This window comes from Symsagittifera roscoffensis, chromosome 1 (genome assembly GCF_963678635.1).
Source record: "Symsagittifera roscoffensis chromosome 1, txSymRosc1.1, whole genome shotgun sequence".
Lineage (NCBI taxonomy): Eukaryota > Metazoa > Xenacoelomorpha > Acoela > Convolutidae > Symsagittifera > Symsagittifera roscoffensis.
This window is the reverse complement of record NC_087062.1, coordinates 87,512,157-87,528,611: the sequence shown is the minus strand read 5'-3', so window position 1 is coordinate 87,528,611 and position 16,455 is coordinate 87,512,157. Positions and strand designations below refer to the sequence as shown.

Sequence of the window (16,455 nt, the reverse complement as noted above, 5' to 3'; positions counted from 1 at the left end):
CAGTTTCTCTGAAACTCGGTCTTGAATATGAATGTGCACTTTCTGAACTTTAGTCTGCCTGGGCATTAGTGGGTCCATGAAATTGGTATGTAATTGATGAGATTCAGATTTTCCAAGTCTGGTGAACAAATGTGGAATTTCTTTACAAATGTGCCTTAATCAGCTCGGAGGAGTTTTCGACCACATTCTGCACTGTGTTAACGTCTGGCGGGTTTCGTTGGATTTTATCGATGACGAGTAAGCCTTGTAGATCTAGTCCTAGTAAACAGCGCGTTCTGTTCTCCCACACCAGGAAATTGGCGTTGGGATACTTCAACCCTCCGGATGATATTGGGATGGACAAGCGAGCTGAATGAAAGACATCGTTTGGCAAGTTTTGGATGTTAGTGAATAGTGACTTAGGATTCTGGCAAAGTAAAATATGCGCTGTCCCTTTGTTCAAGAAGGACACCGAGCTGCCCGTAGCCTCAGCAGCGTAAAATGACTTCGCTCCCAAGCGTATTATAAAATTCAAAATATGAGGAGTACCTCGATTGGATTTCAGAAGTTCAAGACTGCAATTTTGGACTGTGGATTGCTTCTTCTGTTGCTGAATGTTAAGAATACCGTACTCAGCTTCGCTATCTGCATCATGCTTAATCGCTTTGACTTTGGGAACTCTCGAAATACGTCGTTCTCCATTAGCAAAAAAATTGAAAATTAAAGTGATATCAAATATCGAATTAAAAGTTAAAAAATTTATAAATGTACAAAACCAATCAAATTGAATTCGAAGGTTTGAGAAAAAAAATTATAATACTTTTATCCTCTTAACATCCAACGGTGTTCAGTGAGAGTTGATGTAAATTGAATCCAAATTTGGAGTCAGTTTAATTTTTGGAAGAAAATTAGTGTGCAGTGTTTTTTTTCTCATAAAAATCTCGCAAAGAAAAAACTCGTCTCATGAAAAACTTTTTCTCATAAAAAATCTCGCAGTGAAAAGTCATAATAAATCGAATCTCATAGGAATATTGATTTTCGTAACAACCTTGGATCTTTTCAACGGTACAGAAAAGCACGTAGTGTCATCATTGGAGTTCTCACTGTTAACCCTTGCCCATCATAATTTAGAGTATCCCTATGCAGACTTAAAAAATAACAGTTTAATCAAAATTGAACTAGAAAATTAAAGTGCTGAAACATTTTTAAAAACAAATTGGAAAAAAAATAAAAAAACAACGCTTAAACTTGCGTTTTCTTCCGAAAAACTCTAATGAAGAGCTTCCATAACTGCTTACACGATCTTCAGTTGGTAAATAAACTTCTAGTTTTTTTTCGGAGCTTTTAGCATGATTTTTCAACAGACTCAGTTTGCTGCTCTATTCTTTAAACTACTAACGTAACAAATCCTTGTGCCATGCATGCTGCGCAGTTTTGGTATCCGCAGCCATCGCATTGAAAACAGATGCTGCATTCGCTATCAAACTCGTCATATCCCCTGCCATCGCAAAACCAGCAGACAACAGTCCCCCTACCCGCACAATCGGTACACACTTGCACTCTCCGCCCCCCGTACTCCAACTCCTTCCTCCCCTCCCGCCACTTCTTCGCCGGCCGCACGTGGAAAGCCCAGATGTTACTCAAACAGAACTCACTTTTGTTCATGTCTTTCCCATTAAGCCCCAGCAAATTATGCACAGACTCAATGGGATAATCGAACTGCTTAAGTAGGACTATTTATCTTTTGTAACTTTCATGGGGGGGGGGGTTGGCAGTAGTGGTAAAGTTCAAAATTCTAAAACACGGAGTCATGGGGGTGTTGTGACATAATGGTTAGTTGATGAAGGTAACGATGTTAATCATAGCTGCGTCTGTTCTTTGTGCAATACAAAAATCAATACCCATCTTTGCAAACCATTTTCATTTAAAAAAATTAAAATCCGCAGTGTAAAAAACTCGTTTTTGATCCCATTCTTTGTTTCAGCCCTGTTATTTATTATTATGTGAAAATCTGTTTTTAAAAAATAGCCCAATAATATATACTTGACGTTAGCAGGTGTTGCAGGGTGTAGTTGCCACTTGCACTGTGCCATATCATACCGCGGATGAGCACCTAGAATAATATTTGTATAAAAGCTAAAATAACCATGAGCACGAAAAAAAAGACGTTTTTAAGTTGCTTTGGTTATCACTTTTATAAAAAAAAAGTTATTGTTTCATAATGTTGACTTGCAATTGCAATTATTTAGAACTAACAACACACAATTTTATCAAATTTAAGTTCCCGGAGACGATAAATCAATTTTTGCATGGGACTTTAGGAAAGCTCAAAAAGTTACAGCGGTTCATGCATGAAATAACAGAAGACAAGAAAAGTAAGAAGATAAGTTCCAAGAAAAGTCATCTCTCATGTAAATGTCAGCATGAAAAAAAAATTATCAATCCCCTAATAAATCAAAACTGTAGAGTGCCACCGACTATTCTCTGCGCATCATGAAGACCATCATTTTCTGTTCCGACCTCTTTCAAAAGAATGATGTGGACCTTTTCTAATATAAATTATATGTTTTTCCAGCCAATTTTGACTACTTCAAAGAAAGCTCAGAGGGGATCAAGTGAGGTTTCATGATGAAAAAAGCCTATAATTGGTGATTCTAATTCGAGTTAGAAATTCCAAAAACCTCTCATTGTTGAGAAAACTGGTCTGAATCTTGCAATTGTTTTTGAATTTCGTAACAAACATAAGCCTATAGACAGCAGACCAATCTGTGCGATTTTCACAGTTACAGGTTATCATTGTTTTGTAATTGAGTTTACTGTAATAAAATCTTCTTTCCAGTATCATGGATCCGACTTGAGTACAATTATGACCGGTAAACACGACAGCTCAGAGTGGCAAAAGGTGAAAAAGATTGATTAACTATCAAAAATTTTCATTTTTCCTTCAAAATTGGAAAATCAAACCTTTCAAAGTCTTGTGAAATCGTTTCCGAGTCTCGACGTAACAGACCAATTTGTACCTCAATCTGAACTGGGTCCGAAACTTTATCACTTTTATATCATCTTTTGGATTTTTGGGCTTGGCACAAAAGCAAGCTTTACTGATCACAAATTCGGCGAATGCAGCTGCGATGATTTTCGAAGTTATTTGATTTTTGTAGTCCTCTCCGCAAAACGACCTGAGTTCGGTACTGCTACTTGACAAGCTGCTACCTTATAAAAAGAATTTTCAAGTTAGACAAATAAGCACTCGCTAGAATTACTTACATAAGCACAAGTTATAATTCTAAGCATAATTACAACTTAACTTTGTGAATGAAGGGAAAATTGGCACTCTCACAAAACAAAAAGAAGTCTTCAAAAACTCAACCTTACAAACCATTCATTTTCTCAAACTTGATGAAAGTATTAAAAAACCTTATTTATCTCCAATTCACTTTCGGGATTATTTTAAAAAGTTCATAGCAAATTGCCAAAAGTTGCCCAAATAACAAATTTATCAAGATTTTTCAGAAACAAACTAAATACAATTTTAAGGTATCAGATTTATAAGTTGAAGTACAAGGCCAAACTTCACACATTTAAAAGAAAATCTTTACAAATTTATTCAAACTGGCTTAGTTTTTGGTTTCAATTATTGGTAAAAAAAAGTGATGAAATACAAAATTATCCAGCAAACAGCACAGTCGTTTTAAGTAATTGTGATATGAAGCGCCCTTGTGAGAGCTTGTCTTGGTACTAGTTGTCATTTGAGGTCTCATTGCCAGATTAGTTGAAAACTGCAGCTCCAAAGGCTTGAATGTGGTTCCCGATAAAGTCTGAAAACCAATTGCTCAAAGTAAAGAATAAAGATAAGGTTTTAAATTCTCTAAAATGCAACCACTCAGTTACACACAGAAATAATCCTGTACAGATTTTTTCATACGCAGAAGATAACACTCAAATGGAAATTCAGTATTAAATGACTGCTGATCGAAGATTGAGGCCAGGTTTTTCAAATGATTTTGTAAGTATCTTGAGCTTTTCTGAGATTCTGGTTAAACTGTCAACCTTTATCAAAAAATATTTAAAAAGGTTCAAAATGACGGTTTTCACGTGAAAGTGAAAAAAATCATCCCTTCAAACAATTATATTTTTTTCTTATAAACCAAGATTGAATGTAAAAAGTTTTGATTGTTTTAGAAGATGCCGCTTAGGCTAGTAGAAAAATTTAATAGCAAACAAACTTATTTTCCATCTAAAATGGGTTTGTTTGCGAAGCGCTAGCAGCTTCAAAGGTTTATTTTTCAACTCTTTTTTGAAAACTAGTATTTATTACACCAGCCGAGAGCAAACAAAATGAGCTGCAAGTTATTTTAAAATTTGATTTTAATTGCTTGTTGTTTTTAGGTCTGAAAAAGTCAATTTTCTCCATCACAATTAAATTTTCAACTTATTTTTTATTACAAAACTTAGAAAATAGTGAGCTTAAAAAAAACTAAAATAATACAACACGCATCCATGCTAGAATTGTTCACACTCAAAAAAATTATTCGCTTATTTTAAAAAGATAATAATTTCCTACAGACAAAACTGGGAAATTGGTCTCAAATTGAAATCAATTTCTAATTTTAAGAAGAGAGAAAATTAGTTACTTCGCTTTGGTCAAGTGTATTGCTTCTAAAAAACATAATGGTTTCTTAATGATAAAAACGGAAACTTCATCAGCAATTTGAACTGAATATTTTGTTACTCTGCTTTGGTCAGTGCATAACGAGTGGAAGAAATCAAATAATTTGCCTTAATCGAGAACTGATTTCTTTTTTTCATTATTTAAGTAGCATTTTTTGTGTAATTTTGGATGTAATTAAAGAAGTATCGAAAGTGTATAAAAACTGCGCTAAGGCGAAAACTCGTTACAAGCGACAGTTCGTAAAAAGGCATTGGCATTGACTCCAATTCAGGCCCGAGAAGAATAGTGCGCGTGAATCAGTGTTCCCCGCTTAATAATTTTTTACGAATTTTTGCTCGTTACGAATTGTCGCCTGTTAAGAATTGTCACCTGTTACGAAATGTCGCCTCACAAAAAATTGCGCTTGCGATTGTTAGTAAAAGATTTTAAAAATAATAAAATCAAATTTCTTGTCGTGGTTTTTTCGACCGATTTCTCGACAATATACAGTTTTGCGTTTTCAATAGAAATCAAGACATCGGAAATTTTCTTTCAAAAAGAAATTGTTTTTCAAAAATTTAAACCCAGCAAAAAACTACCAAGCAAAAAATAATTCCACATATATCCGGTGAGCCCTAACGTCTGGGGCAAACTGTATGTTTTTGAAAAGTAAGCGGATTGAATTCCTATTTGCAGAACTATCTTGAAGACAAAAAGTTTTATTGAAATCACTTTTAAAAACATCAAGGCTAGGCGAAGCACAAAGCTGAATTTGAACTCTCTTTTTCCGAGAGTTCTACTGTATTTGAACTCTAATCTTAAACTCATCAATGCATGGCGAAGCTCAAGGCGAAGCACAAGGCTGAACTCTGTTTATTACCAAAATTGTTACATAGCAATACATGTTGCTTTTTTTGCCTACCATCTTTTGTATAAATTTGCTTTAGCACCAAAACTATCCCTTGAAAAGCTCAGTCGTCTTACAGTTTTGTAATAATAAATGCCATAACAAGAGCTTGTCTCGGTAACTTAAGGTACCCATTAACAACCTCAAATCAAAACGTTGCTGGCAAAGAAATAATTGGGATCCCTAATAAAACTTGAAAACCATTTCTCCGCAGTAAAGAAATAAAGTTAAGTTTTAAGTTTTTCCAAACGTAACCACTCAGATATATGCAGAACTATAATAATGTACATTTGTTTCTGTGTGAATTAATGAAAGTTCTAGATATATATACTAGTGGACAAAGTTAAATGCAAATTCACGATGTTACTCTGTAAAATGCTTGTTTTCAAGGTACATTTTGGACAATATTTCCTTCGAAAATCAGAAAAACTTTTACAATGACCGAGAGCAAATGAGCAGAGCTATCATCTGTGAAAGTATCAATAATTGATTTCAATGACTTGCCAAAATAAACCAGGTCTGAAAATGCCAGTTTTCCTCATCTGCACTAGATTTTTTACTTCGAGTGAGTAAGTAACAAACGTCTGAGCTTAATAAAATTTTCACACTGATTGTTTCCATTTTCTCGCTGTGAATGTTTCATGTTGCATGATCAAATTTTTTACTCCGTTTAATCAAGAATGATTTCACTACGATGAAAAAACTTAGTGTAGTTGAGGAAAACTGGCCATTTCAGACCCGGATTACATTGGTGAGTCATTGAAATCAAATATTGATACTTTCACAGATGGCAGCTCTGCTCATTTGCTCTCGGTCAATGTAAAATTTTTAAACTAAATTTTGAAGAAAAGGTTGTCCAAAATGTACATTGAAAACAAGTATTTTTTTTAGAGAGTAGAAACCTGAATTTGCGTGCGCTTAATTTTGTCCACTAGTATATATATATATATATATATATATATATATATATATATATATATATATATATATATATATATATATGAAAAATATGTGTGAAAATGAAAAACCTAGCCAAACAGTAAAATGCTCAATTGTAAAAAAAGCCCTCATTTCGACTAGAAAAAACCTGCCTAATTTTTAAAATCAAATTTTAAAATTGTATTGATGATAGTCAAAAAGAGTTGCTGAATTTAATCCCAGAACATTCTGTAACGAAAACGATTTGGGAAAGTAAAACATGTGTTTTGGTTTCAGTTCGTCCTTCAGTGTTTTTTTAAGCTTTACACAAAAAAAAACAAGAAAAGTTTTGTTATAAATGAATCATACAACAATCTTCAGTTTCTGCACATCAATTTTTATAAACTGTAATATTTTGAGATATTTTTTCAAGCTTTGCATCTCGAGATCAAATTAAAAAACACTGATGTGCAGTATGTTTCTGTGCCATTTAAAAAATTAGTGCATTAAGTGAAAGACCAGGGCAATAATTGTAACAATGGTGGAATATATTTTCTGGAACAATTAGACAAAACGAATTAAAAAGTAAAATCTATGTGTTAGCGTGTGTCAAGTGTGTAGTTTTTCGTATTTTTCATATATACCAGATAAACAACTGTTTATGTTGCAGCTTAAATTTTGTTCGTTTTGTCAGACTGCGTTTCTCCATATTTCACACAAGCTCTCGATGCAACATATAACTGCTGCTTATGCACTAAAACCGCCACGCATGTGTGCAAAATTACTTAAATTTATTATCAATTAGTGCACAACTAAATTCTAATGGAAAGCCCCTCCTCCTCAGGGATTTGACCCCCTGCCGACACAAAGTACTATTTTCAGATATCCATTTTTGGTGACGCACCCTAAAATTTTTCTTATGGCGCCTTCGCCACACATTAATACTAATTTTGAGGGGGGGTGGGGAGCGCGCGCCAAAAAAAACGCGATTTTATATCAACATTTTGCAAAAAAGCCTAAAAACGTCTTTTTTGGCCTGTTTTTTCCAAATTTTACCTGCGGCGCAGAAGTTTTGGCAAAAACAGGGTCTTTTTAATGCTTCGGGGGAGCTCGGAAAATCAATTTGGTTGAGCTAAAAAACAAGCTGAACAGAATTTTCGAATTTTTTTAAAACCGCCCCACCCCCTCGAGAAAATCCTTGATCCGCCCCTGATTTGAATGGATAATTACTAGCTTTACGTGGTAATTAACTTCGCCTTGGTTGCTCAAATTGGTAGCCGGGTCGAGGTCCGCGACTTAAGAAAAGACCGGCGTGACTCAAATTTGACAATTCCAGACCGGCGCGAAATTATATTGGCCATTCCAGACCGGCGCGACCGAAACTTGGCAATTGAAGACCGGCGCGACTAAAAAAAAACGCTGCGATCGGCGCCACTCAAAAAACCGTCGGTATCGGCGGTACCTTTCAAAGAATTTTCTTAAGTCACGGATCTCGATCCGGGAGATCGCTACCTATCAGTGCAAAAATTTTTAAAACAATTTCAAACAGTGCACTTGATTAGTTTTTGAAAACTGTTTGTCATAAAAAAAGATCCCAACTGAAAAATCTCAACAATTTTTTAAATCAATTTTCACAATTTTTGCAATCCAAGACCAGAAGGTAGTTGCATCTGGATGTCTAGCAAATAAAAGTTTTTGAAGCTTTTTTTGGTCAGCCAATAGAACAATTATAGTTACCATCAGAGGAATTTTATATTTTAGAAATATTGTTTTTTTTTCGCCATCACAATAGAAACTTGGTATGATTGATACGGGTACAAAATTTTATGGTTTTTTTCCGCCGATGCTTTTAACGGGAAGAAGCTGATTGAGTTTTATCGAGCTTTTCCCTGTTGGAAATATTTTTTTTTGAAAAACATGCAAAAACAATTTTTTTCTTGCAAAAACTTCCGCATCTCCGGAATTTGATTAAGAAAATCAAAACTCTTTGTTAAGTTTTAGTGGAAAGCAAAATTTTTAGTCCATTGACGCTCTATTTCAAGTCGACTTGAAGTTATTCATTTTTAATGACCTCATTATATTGGATTTTTTCTATTGAACATGGCAGAAGAAAATAATTTGATAAAAATCAATACTATAAAAAAGTTTTTAATATGTAATATTACAAGGACTTTGAAAACATTTTGATTTTAAAAACTGGTATAGCTTTGAAAACTACCAATTCATTTTAATGTTGTGCCTAATTTTTTAGTTTTTCAACTGCTCAGTGTAAGCAGTGAAAAAGGTCGTTTCAGAATCCAAACCATATATAAAAATTCCGGTTTGTGCCTAGTCAAAATTGAAAATGACTAAGAACCGTTGCTTCACTGCCTCAAGTGCGCGTTGCAAAAAGTCAACAGTGTTAATTAGTTAGTTCAAAATTCTCAAATTTGCTATTTTCAATTTTTTGTTTTTCACGAAAGTTATTGTAGCAAAGTAATCTTTTGAAAGTAAGGATCTGTATTTTCCTGATAAACAAAAGTTTTAAAGAGAGAAAACTCTCAGTTTTTGAAAGCACGAACGAGAGCATCTATTACACTATATATATTTTATTCTTTCTCGTTATAAAAGGAATTTCTGAGACTCTTCGGAAAATGAAAAATTTTGTTTGCTTAAAGCCAGTATGCATTAGAAAAATTCATTAAATGTTAAGCCAAATCGAGATCCAATGTGCCAGCTTTCACTCAAAAAATATAAAACATTTCGGCGGTGCCGGAAAAAAATTGTAAAACCCCAATGAGATTGGAATACTACGAATAGTTTGCTGAAAACGGAAACAATTTTATGCACCAGGACGTTCAAAACGCCTCCATGGCTTTAGGTCCATGATTATTTTTTTTCGAAGTGTTGAGCAGAATAAAAAATACCAGTGCTGTCTTTGATGAAAAGCGAACAATTTATCTACCGAACAAAAAACAGGAAAAATAGGACTTTTTTATCCTGAAACCATTAATTTTTCAAACTAAAATACTATTGTTTTATCTTTACCCATATACTGATTACTATAAACAAGCTAATTACCGACAATTCCAAACGATGGAATTCTCCCAAGTTTTCAACAAATTGAAAAACTCCAATCAACATTTTCATTATTGTTGGAGAAACAAACAAAAATTGGAATATAGAATATTTAAATTAGACCAAACACTTTACGGAAAAGCATTATGTGCAAAAAGTGGCATTCAAGTTGATATCATGAAAACCCAAGAGTCAGATGGTCATTGTGGACGATAATTTACCACCCAGAATTACAAGAAAACGAATGCGTTGGGTTTTTGACCGGATCGAAGGGGCCGAAAAATCTCCGGCCTGAAAATATAAATCATGTGAAATTAAGGCAAATAATCGATTACTGAGAATCTCTTATGAACTTAAACTTATGAGCCTTGATTTTGTTTAGAATAATATTGCTGTTTTAACCCCAATTTTGTAAATTTTTTAAAATTATTCCCCGATGAAATTCGTTTCTGATAATAATGACTTAGTCTTTTGTGAGAAAGTCTTTTAACTTATAGGAACGTCTTGCATTTTTGATTGGTCGATTTTTCTCCAACAGTCAGTCCATCCATCATAAGAAAGAATACCACCTGCAATTAGCAAGCAGCATCAACTCAGCAAATCAACACAGCAAAACATCTTTTCGAAAACAAACTATAGTCAATTAGAAAACATTCTAATCAACTATAATCGATTGTTAGTTCATCTTTTTCGGGATTCAACTATACGCTATACAAATCGATTATAATCGGTTATTTTTATCTCACTTTCTATTTCATTTGTTTTGCACAAAAAAATCCAATTTATTTGATTTTATTCAATTAGAATCCCTTTGTTTGCAATTTTGTCATCGACCTCCTATCAAAAATGCTCAGGTTTTATGCTTTTTTTATAGACGCTGGTTCGTGCATTGAATCGAAAATTTTTTGGCAATTTTCAAAACAATTTATTTTATAGTTTTTTGTTTTTTTTTCCTCTCGATTAGATTTGTTTTACAAAGCGCGTTTGGTTTTTTAACCCGAAAAAATCAGCACATTGCTTAATTTAGAAAAAATATTTTTCACCTTCCGCGGGAAATACAAAGATCTAATGGAAACCTTTGTTTAGTGTACAAATCTGTGTTCATATGAACCAAAGTGTGATAAGTTCTCTTTACTATAAGTTCGGTTTACTAGTGATAGAAAAATAACAACCCATAGGGACTTTGAAATTTTTTCCCGTATGGCAAAATAAAAATATTATAATCATTTATAATCAATTATAATCAATCACAATCATTTTAATGAACGTTTTTGTGTGAGCTGTAATTAAATATATTGGATTATGAAAAATTATAGTCTCCAAAATTTATCAAGATTATAATCGATTATGAATCGTTTAAAAACCTAATTTTGGTAATTATAATCATTTTTGACTTTCAAAAATCAAGATAATAATCCTTTATAATTGATCAATTAAGTCAATCTAGCCTAAACTTGGATGCTGGCAGGTAAATTGAAAAATTCTGTTTGAAAATTGGAATAAAATTAAAAAAAAAAAAACATTTTTTTTTTCATTTTTCTTGATTTCATTCTTCCACACGCTATGTATATTACAAAATGATGTACTATGTAACTTTCCTAGCGTGCTGATCAAACAAAAAGATTTTTTAACAGTTTTTTTCAGTTTTTCAAACAGAAACTTTAAGTCAGAACATTCAGAGTTTCGCCCTGATATACGAGCAGTTTTGTTGGAGTCCGGTCTCAGTTTTTTTGGGTTGACCTCCATAAACCGAAAATGCTTTTCTTACAATTCAATAAACCGAAAATGATCATCTCTCAATTCCATACCCCGAAAATGCTTGTCATACAACGCATACTCAATTCAGGTTGTTTAAATGCCAGACGATCAACCTTTGGTGACTCTAGTTTTGAGTAAACCGTGGTTTTAGTCACTTGTGTTCGGTTACGAACACATCCCAAAAGTTTTGAGAAATAAAGTTTTTAAAAATCAACTTTTTAGTTTATGAAAAAATGCTTATCCTGCAATTTCGTTATATTAAAAAAAAATTATCTTAAGAGTTTTCTTAACATTTTCTGTATCTATGGAATTGTACGAAATTGTATGACAAGCATTTTTTCATTTATGAAAATTGTATGTTAAGCATTTTTGGTCAACCCGGGTTATCTGTATTACACTACACTGGGTCGAAGAAAAGTCTTTCCGCCTAGTTATGTCGCCGTATCTTTATCTAGTTTTCATCCGGGTTTATCTGGTGTAGATTATTCCGAAGATTTTTGTGCATTTCTTCAGTATTGTCCACTTGCAATCAAACGTCTTGTACAATGTTTGCTTTTTGATGTACACAAATGTCCTGACACAGTCAAAACAAGTTTAATATTAGAAAGTATGTTTATTTATAGTTCGTTTGAGTAATGTTTCCACTGATATTTGTATTTACAACTTTAGTCCAGTTTTATGTACAGTTTTGTTTCATTATGTTTGATCATGGCCTCATTTGTACTTTGAAGAGTAGCTTGAGGTTGTCGAATACTTCCCCCCACTTGAGGTGGATCCTCCCCCCAGAAGGGACGAACTACTCCTGCCAAGACCGGAAGTGGAAGATGACCCGTATCTGCCGCCTGTGCTGGGGGACGCGTCTCGTGAGCTGGCGAAGGAAGCACGGGAGAGTGGCCGACTGAAACGTGAAATTGTAAGCATATACTAATTGTAATAAATTGTTTCCAAGTGAAACCTTTACACAAACGAAATTAGATATAAGAACTTTTTCTACAAAAACATCACTTGAGTAAAACATCACTTGCAAAATCTAGCCTGATAAATCTAATCATGACTTACAGTTTAAAAAAACATCCATATTATCAAATACATGACCACTGTTTGATAGATAGACAAATATAAAACTTGCAGGCCAAATCTTTAAATTTTTTCTGGTAACGATCAGTCTCAAAATATGCCTGAAAATGGTAGTTTTTCCGGTGAGATTTTGCATTGGCGGCGAATATTTGAGCATTAATTAGATTAGCCCTAAATTGACTCGCCTTTTTGTTTATTGAAAACATGTTGACAACTTGAAAAGATCTATGGCATTAAAGTGATAAAAAATCAAGGACAAACTCATCTCAGACAAAGTGATACAAAATGAAGTAGTGTTCGAAAAAATCTCAGAAATTATTGAGTCCGAATGAAAAATAGCTTGAATCATTATTTGTAATTAGTTCAGCCCTTGTAACGCTTCACACGATTAGTCGGCCGAATGTAACCAAAAAGTGATGGTTGACTGTCTGAGTGTGAGACGACTCTGAATGAAAGTTCTAACCAATTGGGAAAAACTACAAGCAAGAAATAGAAGCATTTTGGGCTACTTCGGATTTTGAATATGCGTGCCAAATTTGATGTCACACTACATAATATTGGGATTCGAACTCGAAAATACATAATTCTGCCAAAAAGCGTGCAACGAGAAACAGTGCTCACTTGGCATTTCTTACATATATTCTTCCAATAAGTCTACCCGGGCCGAGTTCCGTGACTTATTTTCCGATTTTCATTTGCGTTGATTTTCATTTTCGCGCTGCTGATAATTCCGCGACCAAAAAGTTTTTGTATAGTTTTTATTGTCGGAAAAACCAACATTCGGTAAAGGCAGTCTAATCATTAGACCAATCAGCCCGCGTGTATAAGAAGTACTTACGTAGAATCGTAGGCACTGGATGCGCTGCTGGCGCCTAGCGTGCTACTGGAGAGAGCGGATGAGTCATAGGCAGAAGAGGTCGAGTGCAGGTTGGTGTTGGATGAATAAAGGGAAGAGTTCTTGTTCAGCACATCCGATTTGAGAGCGGACCACTTGGAGGATGAATCGTAAGCGTCGTATCGACTCCCCTATAGCAAACAAACTTCCAAGTTCTACCAGAATCTTAGAAAGTGGTGATTTGTCCAGGCTCAAAAATATCATAAGCGGCCTGATTTTCCTCCCAGAAACTTGGTTAATTATCTTGAAAAACTGCAATTCGTGCCAACTGTCATAATTTTTGGTTCTAAAAACATATATTGGGGGAGTGTGTAAATTAAAAGTTGTAAAGCGAAATCTGTAGGAAACAATAATTAAAGCAATAAAAAGAACGACTTGAACACAAAGCTGAGAAAAATTAAATACAAACAAACTTTAAATTTGAACTCAAAAATTTTTTGATATAAATACACGAAAAAATTCTTCATTTTTATACAAGGTACCGTTGTTGATTTTTAAAATATTATGATAATTTAATTTAGCAGCAGCATGTATATTTACCCAGGTGGATGTTTTGAATTAACATGTTTATGAGTAAAAAATGAACATAAACAAACATAGCTGCGGAACTAAGACAAAAAATCAACAAAGAACTAAAATTAGACAAAAATCAACTTTTTTCAAAAAGCGAAAAAATCAAGCAAACCTCAATTTTGATCAGTATTGGCTCGATTTAAAATAACAGAAAAAATCGAAAAAAAATCAAGAGGTTCGAAAATATGCCACGAAATGATACCTCTATTTTTTTCATTCGCTACAAAAATCATCAATACCTCAGACTCTTGTTTAAATCGATCGAATATTAAACAAGGGCAGCTTTTTGCTTTGAAAGTAGCACAAGATATTCTGAAGAATTTGATTCAAGAACAGGAATTCGGCAAAAGACTAGAAAAAATCTTGTCTAAATTTACTGTTATTTTGCTTAGAAAAAGCGAGAGCATCGGGTGACATTAGCAGAGAAGAGAACTATAGTTCATATAGTTCCAAAAAGGTTACCATAGGTAAGTTCCAAAAATGTTTAAATTTTTAGTTGTAAAATTCTAGAATCCAAACCACCGCCACTAGGCTCTTAATAAGATATCATACGTGACCTCCTACAAAATTTCCGAGAGGTAATCGAACTTAGCTAATAAAAATTAAAAAGACTGAAATTCTTCCATACCTTCTTTACACTCTTCGAGAATGGTCGGAACAAAAATTGCTACGGTTGTTATGAATACAAAAACTGGTTTTTCAGTGCTAGCAGATTTTTCTAGCACACCACAGGTTCTCAGATCGAATCAAAGGCACTTCTTAACTTTTCGCTGATTTCAAATCTCAAAGATGTTCGACCAGTGCAAATTACGAAGCAACATTTTCTTAAATGTTTTTTTTTCTGAGTTGACTCTGAAAAACTGATGACAAAACTCTTGATCATCAATTCTTCAGTACTGCAAAACAGGTCCATTGACTTTTAAATCAACTAACATATATGCCTGAGAGCTGTCTATTTTTGATCTATGTTACAGTTATGCAATTTGAAAAGTTGCTGTTATAATTTCAGAATAATACTGATTAGACGCGACTTTTATCTGGTTGAGGTTTAAGATTTTTTTATTTCTGTTATTGTACCAATACAATGATTTTTTAAAATTGTTTAGAAATGATGAAACAGTCATAGCACTTATCATTTATGTGGCAGATTCAAAAGATCCCTGTTATTATTGAATGTTCTCAAGTACTTTGCAGCACAAATTAACATTCAAGGTTTTGCACGGATAGGAGCAGTATTGTTTTGAGTGAAGATATAGTTTGCTCTATTTTTCCTCCAAACTAATCTTGCGTAAAAACTTCGGGGGACTTGTTATAAGGTTTTTCGAACGACCAGATAAAACATGCAAGTAAATGAACTCTTTTTTCAAATTGGTTTGAACAGAGGCAGATCTAGGATTTTCTCGAAGGGGGCGGATTTTCAAAAAATTTTGAAAACTTTGTCGAATTTTTTTTAGTTCGACCAAATTGATTTCCGAGCTCTCCCAAAGCATTACAAAAACCCTGTGTTGGTCAAAATTTTTGCGCCGCAGGCAAAATTTTGAAAAAAAACGGGCAAAAAAAATGCGTTTTTAGGCTTTTTTGGAAAATGTTGACCAAAAAATCGCGTTTTTTGGCGCTCACTCTCCCGCAAAATTACTATATATTGGCGCCCAAGGCGCCTTTAGAAAAATTTTAGGGCTATTTTAGGGCCAAAATGGACATCTCAAAATAGTACAAAGGAGGGACCCTTTGGGTCGGCAGGGGGTCGAATCCCTGAGGGAAAATGTCCGCCCCCGCCCCCCGCCCCCTCCCCCCCTAAATCCGCCCCTGCCTTAGCCTTTTTGCTAGGGAACTCGACCTTATCTCTTCATCCCTCCCCTAAATACCCATCCTCCCCCCAGTCTTACCCCGCTGCCTGCCAAGGAGGAAGATGTGGCCGAGTAGTTCCTGCTGGCGTTCAGTTGAGTCTTCAACTCTTCGATCTTTCTCTCCTTCGCCTGGTTCTGATACTTCTCGTGCTGGTACTTCTGCTGCGCCTCCGCTACACAAAAAAACGAAGGTTCAAATTGGGAACATCTACCTTCTTACAAGATTATTTCAAGGTGTTCGGCAAATAAACAACAAACAAAAATAAAATCATTTTTATGCCATTTTTTTGGTCCCGGAAGTTTTTTTTTAATTTAAAAGATGTTTATATTTAAAAAAACTCGTAAATTGTGAGTGTAATACTTCCCCTATACCTATTTTATGCAAATAATTTTGGAAATGATTCTAACTTATCTGCTTTTCTTTCTCATCCATGTCTTTCCTGAGAGAGAACGCATACTGCTCCGAGCTCTGCAGTTTGTAGTTGACGTCTCTGATCTCCGCCTCACACGCTCCCACCTTGCTTTTCAGTCCCAAAATATCTCCCTTCTGTATTTCTATCTCCCTCACGTGTTCTTTCTCGTTCTCGGTCATGGTCACCACTTTAGTCGCGAGGCTGGCGATCTCGTCTGCTTTAGAAACGAGCACACTCTCTATGTTTTTCACTTCTTCCGCTCGTGTCTCGGCAATCGCCGCAATCGCCTCACTGGCTGATAGCTTCTCACGAACTTCGGTGACCTGCGATTTTGAAGAAAATACACAATAGTGCTGCAAAATAACATATTCAAATTGTTT

At 34.5% G+C, this 16,455-nt stretch overlaps 2 protein-coding genes across 2 annotated transcripts in view; one reads left to right on the top strand and one right to left on the bottom strand.

The window, feature by feature from the left end:
* The window catches only part of LOC134851623 (uncharacterized), a 421,621-nt gene that overhangs the window by 268,373 nt on the left and 136,793 nt on the right, over positions 1–16,455 (top strand). The gene's annotated exons all lie outside the window — the stretch shown is intronic.
* The window catches only part of LOC134851602 (centromere-associated protein E-like), a 28,884-nt gene continuing 24,316 nt past the window's right edge, over positions 11,888–16,455 (bottom strand). The window contains exons 4-7 of the mRNA XM_063867750.1: positions 16,071–16,398; positions 15,702–15,835; positions 13,186–13,373; positions 11,888–12,168 (exon numbers count right to left, since the gene is read on the bottom strand). Coding sequence (XP_063723820.1) covers positions 11,985–12,168; positions 13,186–13,373; positions 15,702–15,835; positions 16,071–16,398 — 834 coding nt within the window. The 3' untranslated portion in view covers positions 11,888–11,984. The remainder of the gene's footprint in view (positions 12,169–13,185; positions 13,374–15,701; positions 15,836–16,070; positions 16,399–16,455) is intronic.